At 37.7% G+C, this 9,616-nt stretch overlaps 1 protein-coding gene across 1 annotated transcript; it reads right to left on the reverse strand.

Annotated features, from left to right (window-relative positions):
• Positions 1–1,171: 1,171 nt before the first annotated feature.
• Positions 1,172–9,413, reverse strand: dffa (DNA fragmentation factor, alpha polypeptide). Its single transcript, XM_036590655.1, has 6 exons — positions 9,144–9,413; positions 8,000–8,158; positions 7,761–7,915; positions 5,797–5,986; positions 4,977–5,104; positions 1,172–2,089 (listed from the first exon to the last, which is right to left on the reverse strand). The coding sequence occupies exons 1-6, from the start codon at positions 9,232–9,234 to the stop codon at positions 1,877–1,879; spliced, it is 936 nt and encodes a 311-aa protein (XP_036446548.1). The 5' UTR covers positions 9,235–9,413; the 3' UTR covers positions 1,172–1,876.
• Between the last annotated feature and the right edge of the window lie 203 nt (positions 9,414–9,616).

Below are 9,616 nucleotides of genomic sequence, written 5' to 3' on the forward strand. Positions count from 1 at the left end.
TAAAAAACAGTCAAAGATCCACTGTACATTTGCACATTCCATGAAATGAGCAATGAGTACATGCAATCTTAGTTTAAATTAGTCTTAATTTTTATGGTTAAAGAGCAGAAACTACACTACAGCAAAAAGTTTGGACACACCCAACTGAATATGCAGTTTTTTGTCTTAAAGATTTCATCTAAAGTCTTATGCTAAAAAGCAAATTAAATCAAAGACGAATATAAATAGTGAAGTTAATGCCTATGTACAAAATCATTTTCAAAACAAAATTACAAATTTTTTATTTAAAATTCCAAAAATATTTGGCTTTATTACAGCTTCCATTCTTCTCAGGAGGCTTGCAAAGAAATCTGCAGGGATAGTTTTCAACACCTCCAAAATTCTCCAAAGCTCTCCAAAGCACTCCACTAACTGCTTTGATTTGTTAAATTCCATCAGCAGGACTCCTGATTTTACTTAATGAAGGATTGATAAACTAAATATTAGACAGTAAATGCAAATATTGAGTTTCCTCCAGAAAAGGAATGGAAATGATGAGGCTAGTACACTAACATACATGAAATGACAAATCACTGGGTACCACTTTAAAAGATGACCCTTATAAAGTGTTCAGGAATGGATTACAATTAGTGTATTAACGGTTATTAATTAGGTCATCAAAACCTTAAAATCATTAATAAGCGGTTATAACACAAAGAAAAAGGGCAGCAGTGACCTGTTGCTTACCTAATGGGGAAACCACATTCACATTGATTACATTGATCTTACTTTGTCTTTTTCATCAGTAGCACTAAACCTGTCAGCTTCATCACATATTCATACCCATCAGATATCACAGCTCACTTTTGCCCTTTTTATTAATTACAAACTGCTTTTGAACCATTCATATTGTTTCATTCTAAATTTTGTTTATTTTTATGCACTATTTAAAACAAATAATAATAAACTCTTAATGCCCAGTTAAATGCGTATCATTCTCAGATGCCTAAAACCTTTGCACAGTTCTATATGTCAGCCAGGAAAGCCTGATATTTTCCCCATCACAGGTTATTTTTATGATTTTGGAAGGTAATTACTTGTTTCCATGGACTCCTTTAAAGCCAGTTAAGATGTGACATACTTACAAATCTGCACTTGGTAAACATGGCATTCATGAAATCAACTCAAAGAGGTTGAGCAAAGAAAAGGTTTAATTAAAGACATGTACAAAATGTCCTGTCCTGCCACTTGTAATGGCTATTATTTTGCTACATGGATCATTTTATAAAATTCTCAACATTATAGAAACGATTGTATTGAAAATGGCACTGTCAGGTATAAGGTTGCTATCTTAGCCATAATGGTATGCCATAATATACACAATGAGTCACTATTACTTTCAAATTTCTATTTTACTGCTGTTTATACAGGAGTAAATTACAAAGCACCATGCTGTCACTGATAATCTACCTTTTCAGTGTAGCGCTCACGTTCATATTTGTGGGTAACAAATCAGAAACATGGAACTTCACAGAAATCAATACTATTATTGTGAGACCTTTTTTCTGACACCAGACCACATTAAATAACACACTATGGTTCTTAATGCATGTGATCTAAAAATTGACCTACATCAGCCAGGACCGGAGGCTGTACATTTTGGAGGTGAAAAATAATGAAACATGATTTGAAACATATACATCGCAGTCAAAATCAGCTTCAGAGCTCAGAGATTTATTCAGAGTAATTTTAGACCAGTTCTTTTGGTCCATTTGTTATGAAGTGTTCACATAATGTAAAGAGCAGCTGCCATTTTCAAATGATGTGCAGAGGTAAGATATACTGAAACATGTAACTGAATGTGTACGTCCAGCTGTGTGTCTAAGCACTGCGTGAGCTATTTGTGCCGTTTAGTTTGTGGTTCCTCTGTGTGTGACTCTGCAGACGTGGACTTGCTTTGCTGGGAGTGAGTGCTGAGAGACTGCAGGGCTTGAACCTGCTGTAGACGTTTATTCAGCTCCCCTTCACAGGCCTGCAACAAGTCAGTGGTCCCCTCCCTGTCCCAGCCCAGCACGCCCATCAAAGTCTCCACGCCCTGTTTCAGCACCTCCTGCACAGGCACATGATATTCAACATTTTTGTCAGTCCTCAGAAAAATGAAGGCACTCTTGAGAATGAAGGTGCCACAAAGGAATCATCATTGGTTTTCAAAATGTCTGTAAAATAAATCATTAAGATGTTCAGTCATTCGGAGTTCCCTGATGTTAAAGATGCCATTCTAGAGAAACTTAGGGACTCAAAATTGTTTGCAGTGGTGGTGATAGAACCAGACATCTGAAGCCTCTAAACACCACCTTACAGAAAGTTATTCCCTGAAATGGTTATGAATACGCTGCCTGATGCCTTTCCTTAAGAACAATTTTGAGATAATGTTTTGGCCTAAAATGTTCTGTTTAAAGCTATTTATGGCAGAGAAGTACATACAGGGTGTTTTAGGGCAAAATAGTTCCCGAGGAAAACTTTTTTTTTTTTTGGATTTATCACTTTTTTATCATTATCAACATTACATATAAAACTCAGAACACATGTAGGTTCACTGGTTATTTTGGATTGTAAATAAAATGGCCACATTTTCATTGTAGACAGGCGACCCCTGCTAGTTTCTCTGCTATGAGCCACATCGATGACTGATTAACTTTGTAATGAAAAATCGATGTGGAATTTCTCTAATAAGAACCTCCATAAAATGCGAATGTTCTATACCAATAAGGCCTTGTTGAGACTGACAGCCCAAATCTGATTTTTGGCATATCCAGATTGTATCCAGGTTAATTTCTGATAGCCTGGACAGCAAAAAACACAGATGAAATCCGATTTTTGAAGATTAGACCAAACCATATGGAAGTGGTCTGAAATTCCAATCAGATTTTCACAGATGCTTCTCAGTCTGCATGCTCTGGCTGCTCAAATGGATTTCGAAGAGTCTTTTGCATCACTCCCAATGCGACAACCACGATGTCAAATCCAGAGTGACGGAAGTGCTGGGATTCAAGACGAGCGCCAAAGATTCATGCTTATGTCTGAGAATTCTGAAGAGTTTGCAGGGCGAGATGATGCACCTCCATCTCTCCTGCATCCGCGTGTGACATCCTTATCACCAGCGTAGCTACGTAGTTGCTGATGCCTACGTCGTTACCACAGCAACACATGCAGATAGGTTGGTGATGTCTGGACATACAAATTTGATCTGATCACTTTCAAATAACAGTGCAGACATTCGTCTCAAAAGATCTGATCTGAGAAACAAATCCGATTTGCCTGCAGTGTGAACACAGCCTACGAGTTTTTCCTGGACCAGTAGATCCAAGATAAGAACCATTTAGGAACTGAGAGCAGTATCTAAAACAGAAAGGTCAGTTATTCATATGTACCAACTACGTGTAGCAATGCAGACAGTAACTGGGAAATACTCTCTATTGGAACCAGCCTGTGGTCTGGGTCTGCCTCCATAACCTGCTGTCAATAAATACTCCATCTTTTCTTTTCCTTTGTTTATTTGCTTTGACATGGCCCTGAGAATGAGATGAACTGCGTAAATTAAAGTGAATAATAAATGAGTGACCGCCTGTCTTCATTAAAATATATTACCAGATGGGGTAGTCTTGCCTTCATGCTGTAGAGCAAAGAAGGATAGTGCCCCCATGTGGAATGGAGATGAAAATGCATTAATAAAAAAAATCAGGATAACGTCATCCTTTTTAATTTCTAAAGCTCTGATGTTTTTTTATGTGTTAGCTTTGCTTTGATATAATACATTTACCTAAAATGTACTCCTTAAACGAATGCACTGACTCAAAGCACAAATGAAACATGGCCTATGTTAATGTATATGTTAAGTAAACATTTGGTCAGGACACATTGTTTCCACTTGTGCTAGAAGTCTCTGAATGGAGTCCAGAGGATTGCAGACACAAATTAAGAGAAAAAAATTGGCAGTTGAGGCTACTGAGGTGCGATTCAAAGCCATAAGGTACCGCACAGCAACATATTACCTCCATTTAATGCAAAGTGTGTGTTCAATATGCGACAAATCTGAAAAAAACAATGAATAAAATACACACTCACCAGATAGTGTAGTAGTTTGTAGTAGAGGCCAAAAATTAATGTAACAGTATAATTAAAATTTCTGAATGTTTTGTATATATCACGATGTAGTGAAGTACAAAAATATTTACAATTTACAATATCTTTACAGTATGTCACAATATATTTTCTGAGCATATGCTGGATATCATCAGTACTTAAAGAACATTGACCAACTGCATATTTGATTGCAAAGAGAGCATAATTAGTTCCGATTAACTGGATTTAGTGCAGTGCAGTGTGTGAAATGTTGAATAAATAAAAATCATTTGTATTTACACTTTACAGTGATTTTTTAAACGTAGCACTACTGTTACTTTTTTGGCCATTCTGGATTTGAAAAAATAAAGAAATAAAGTAAATATTCTTATTGTGCAAAATAGTATAAAAGAGAGCACTGAACAATACAAACATATATATATATATATATATATAAATTATGGTGTATCTATCTCAGCTAGTTACAAAACCAGGCCCAGAGACCACGTCACTGTCTGAAGCAGCTCACCGAGAGAGGTGCGAGAGGAAGCGGAAGTGGGCAAGTAGGCTGGTGTTCACGCTAGGATAACCCCAAGACATTGCCACTTCCTTCTCTTGACAACAAACTGGACTAAGGCCTGGATGTACCAGTATATCGCCCACTATTGGCGTGTGTACTGTAAGAATATGGTGCATAGTGAGCGATTTGTGACGTGGCTGGTGGTCTATCACACTGGAGAAGTCAGCTCCAACCCTAATCTAACATACTTTATCCAGTTAATCAAGGCCTTCGTTATCCGAATAGCAGAGCCAGATGTGTTGGAACTAATTAGGAGAGCCGAGTACACTGTTACACTGATCAGCTGTGTAAATACCTGCAGTTCTTCATTGGAGAGTCTCGTTTCAGGACTAGTTCTGCCCTTCAGAATCAGCAGAGTCCTAGAGCTGAAGCCTGATGCCAAGTCCACCTCTATCCCATCTCTTTCATCCTGCACAGGTTCACCTGCAACATGCACTGAATACTAACTAACTCTTAAAATAACACTATTTAAAGTGCAATCAATTCCACTGCAGTGGTTAAATTAAATAAGACTTCAAAGTCACTTTCTGCTGTTTAGTCTCTAAATGGAAAAAACAATTCATTTGTTATAACAGAATAATGCATATTCTTAGCACAATAGCTCCACCTACTGGCTGCAGACTTTCTGTGAGCCAAATGCAAATGCACCTACAGCCGTATGCAAAGGCTGGTCAACTTACATATTTTATTGATTTTCTAAGAGAAATACGTTAACACGTCCTCTACAGAGAACACATTCCTGCACATTTTAATGCATAATTACTGTTTATTGGCTGAATTTGACATATAGAAAAAAGTAGCCCGTGCAAAAGTTATGGCACATTTTGTATTTTATTTTTTTCCAACAAGTTAAACTCTAAACTAAAGAAAAAAACTAAAGAAAATGCCGTATTTAATTTTGTTCTCTGTAGAGGATGTGTTAACTTATTATCACTTTCGTGAGTGTAGATTTTGAGCATTTTTTTGATTAATAATGATGTTTTTTAAGGCATTCCAGTCACACTTTATTTTCATAGCCCCCTATAAATAATGTACAGAAATGTAGAATGTGTGTCGTTTAAAGACAAGCAGAGCTTCTACAGTGGAATGAAATAAACAGGCACCTAGATTCCTACCTTCTTGCTGTAGCGCCTGGCCACGCTCCTTCTCCACAACCTTCAGATAGAGCTGCAGTAACTCTTTGGACTGCCTCTCCTCTTCCCTGCGGTCCAGGACTCTCTGTAAGGTGTCTTGTAAATCCTGGGTCTTCTGCTCAGGGAAGCCCAGTACTGAGGCTAGATCTGCACAGGGAGCATCCACCAGACTCTGTAGCAGAGGTAGCAGAAAATTCCTCATCATGAGCTCACTGAGTAAAATGATCACGGTTTTTGGTATTATCTCAGTGTTTTTGAAATGTACTGAAATCCAGATTGAAATAATTTCACTACAGGTATTATATCCATAACATCTTTGAACCTCTTGTAAAACAACAACAACAAAAAAAATCAGCTACAGTTTAAATAAACATGAGATTATCAGCAGCTCTACTACATCTTACTATTCCTATAATAAATCTGTGAACATATGATGCTATTCTATTGTAATTCTTATACACTTTGCTAACAATATAAACAATATACATTTCTGATTTATCAGTATGATAAAGAAGAGCCCTGATCAGCTGCATGTTTGATTATAAAGACAGCATAATTAGTCCTGTTTAACTAGATTGAACATTATTGAATTGCATTCATGGCTTTTTATAGCACATTTGTCAAAATGTGTGTCTCAGAATATTGTGATTATGTATTGCATATTGTGAAAATGTCTCCAAGTACTGTGATAATTTGTCCATATTAACCACAGCTACACTGTGTGAAATAAAGGTTCTGTGCAGGTACTTTATCCGTTCATCAAGGTACAAACAATGTAAATGTACCTCAAAAGGACAACAGTGGTTTTAAGTTCCAATTGTGCAACTTAAATACATTTTTCTAGGTTAAAAGTTCGTATTTGTACCTTTTAATAATCTAATGTTTTAAAACAGAACAATAAAATAAAAAGCCTGGAGATGAGACAGGGTGTGTGGAGTCAGTACAACTTAGAAAATATCACTTCAGTGGATTATAGTGCAGTTATGTTCCCTGACTAAAGGCACTGAGATGCACCCTTGAGGGAACCACCCCAGTGACAGATTCATACCTTTATTTCAGAGAGTGTGTGTTACTGACATGTAGTTTGCAGGGAGACTGTAGGAGCACTTCCACTGTGAGGACGGTATTCATACACTGTATTTGAAATTATTAAAATGGGATTTTTATACCACATTATACCATTCCCAGTGACAACTGTGCCATGAATGCTCTGTGACGAACAGACAGTCCTATGCGAATGTCTGATCAAATGACTGATTTTCTAAGTGAAAATAAATTAACACATCCTCTACAGGAAACAAACTAAATATAGAACTTTTCTGAAAATTTTAGTTTAACATTTAAAAAAAAACAACAAAAAAAAACAACAAAAAATATATATCGTACCATAACTATTGCACAGGCCCAGTTTATGTTTTTTTTTCCCTAAATATGTAAAACTCAGCAAATAAACAGTAACTGTGCATTAAAATGTGCAGTAGTAGAGGATGCGTTAACTTACTATCACTTAGAAAATCAACAAAACGTCATTTGTTCAGGGGCGCCCAGACTTTTGCATGTAACCGTATACACTACTTTTAAAAGTTTGGAATCACAATTTAAAAATTTGGGATTACTGGTTCCAATAAAAGGAAAAAATATATTTTCTATTAAGTTGATACAACTCTATAACATCACGGCTTTAAACGAATCAGTAAGAAGCTGTGAAAAATAAAGAAAATGTTAAATGTGTCCAGAATGATGAACAGAGAGCTGTAGATCATTTCTCAATGACAAACAAAGCTGTATGACATTCAGAATGAAGTGGAAATAAAATGAACACCCAGAATGCCTCCTATCTGGAATGACTTTTCAAGAAATAACTATGATTTGATAATTACAGTATATGATTATCCATAGGAGGAAATGTGCCACTTGGAGTTTGGACAGTGACTGGTTTAGCTGACCTGCAGATCTGCCTCGGACATCAGAATGATGCTGGCCAGGTCCTGTTTGAGCTGGTGTGCTAAACTGTGCCAGGGTTCCACACCACTGAGGTTGTCCACCATGTCTGTCTCCACATCAACAGACTCTCTGCTGAGCCATGCGGTGCCTCCATCATCTACAGGCAAACAACAATCCTGATCAGATTACATAGATAACATTTCTTAAACAAGGAAACGTTTGCAGTCATTCATGTTCTTACATTTTTTAGCAGGTCTCCACACCTCACCATCACACAGCAACATGAATTTGGTATTTGAGGGCAGACACAGGAAGTAGGCTTCGTCTTCCACGATAGTGCCATCATCCTCAAGCACCACTGAGACGGAGGCTCCTGGACTAAACCCCAACACTTCACTTGCTACAAGAGAGACAGAAAAAAATGTATTGAAGCATAAAACAGGTTATTATGAAAATGATTACAAATGGGTTACAAAAAACACAGAAGGCTTGATGTCTGTGAGAGAAAAGAAGAAGAAGAAGAAGAAGAAGAAGAAGAAGAACAACAACAACAACACCACCAACAAGGAGAAAAAGAAGAATGTGAACAGCTACTACAAGAAGTAGGAAAGAAGAAGGAGACAACGAAAGAGGAGAAGGAAAAGAAGAAGAAGAAGGAGGAGGAGGAGGAGGAGGAGGAGGAGTAAGAAGTAGGAAGAAGAACAACAAAAAGGAGAAAGAAAAAGAAGAACAACAAGGAAAAGAAGAAAAAAGAAGAATGTGAACAACTACTACAAGAAGCAGGAAAGGAGGACAAGGAAACAAAGAAAGAGGAGAAGGAAAAGAAGAAGTGATTCAGTAGCAAGAAGTTGGCTTCTTTCAGTTCCACCTTAAATAGTATAGCAGCTACATTCTACCAAAGTCAAGAAGAAGTAGAAGAAGAAGGCTGAAGTTGGCCTCTTCCTCAGCTTCATATTCTAATTTTGCATTCCATCTTAAATAATACAGCAGTTACATTCTATCAAAGTCAACAACAAGAAGGTGGAGGAGAAGAAGAAGAGATTAAGTAGCAAGAACGAGGCTGAAGTTGATCTATTCCCTATCTTTGTATTCTAATTGTCCAGTCCACCTTAAATGGTTCGGCAGTCACATTCCCGCTAGGCCTCTGCAAGCAGCAGAATGAAACTGCTGCACCATTTAAGGCAGACCGGATAATTCAAATAAGAAACTTGTGCTCCGTGAACCATGAGACTGTTTTGGAGTAGCACTTTCCACTTATATCTAATGCAGAAACTCGTCGAGTAGCTGTAATTTACCGTGTCCTGCCATGTGCGGCTCATATCTGCTCTCAACATCAGTGAAACTGCCACACGGGGCTCTCTGTGTGATGATAGCAGTTTACTTACCCTTAATTCTGAGCTGACCCAAAGAAGGCGCTGCCAACCCGTAAAGGTTTTGGCGGGTGAAGTTACACACTTTGCAAGGCTTCTCTGCCATGACAGCTTCAGTCAGACATGAGTAAAGATACACATTAAAACCTCACGTTAGTTACCCCCGTGTCCGGAAACGGAGCTCGGGGCAGTTACAGCGCTGCGAGGTAACGCTGGAGCGGTAACGACATAACCATTATTTGTTTTCGTTTTCAGTTGATGGCCTTATAATGGCCCTGTCCCGATTCTCTGTACTTGTAAACTACTTAGTGCATTCTAGTACGAACACTTGCTTCACACCAATCAATCTGCCATTATTTAAACGCATTTGAGTTTGGAATCGTTCACTGGGTATTGCATGTTAAAAAGAAGTCTGAATCCGCCAGTCTGTCAGTACTCAGGACACTTTGATGATTATTTTCTTAATTACACGTTACAGACATCGTTAG

This window comes from Colossoma macropomum, unplaced genomic scaffold, assembly GCF_904425465.1.
Source record: "Colossoma macropomum unplaced genomic scaffold, Colossoma_macropomum, whole genome shotgun sequence".
NCBI classification, from domain to species: domain Eukaryota; kingdom Metazoa; phylum Chordata; class Actinopteri; order Characiformes; family Serrasalmidae; genus Colossoma; species Colossoma macropomum.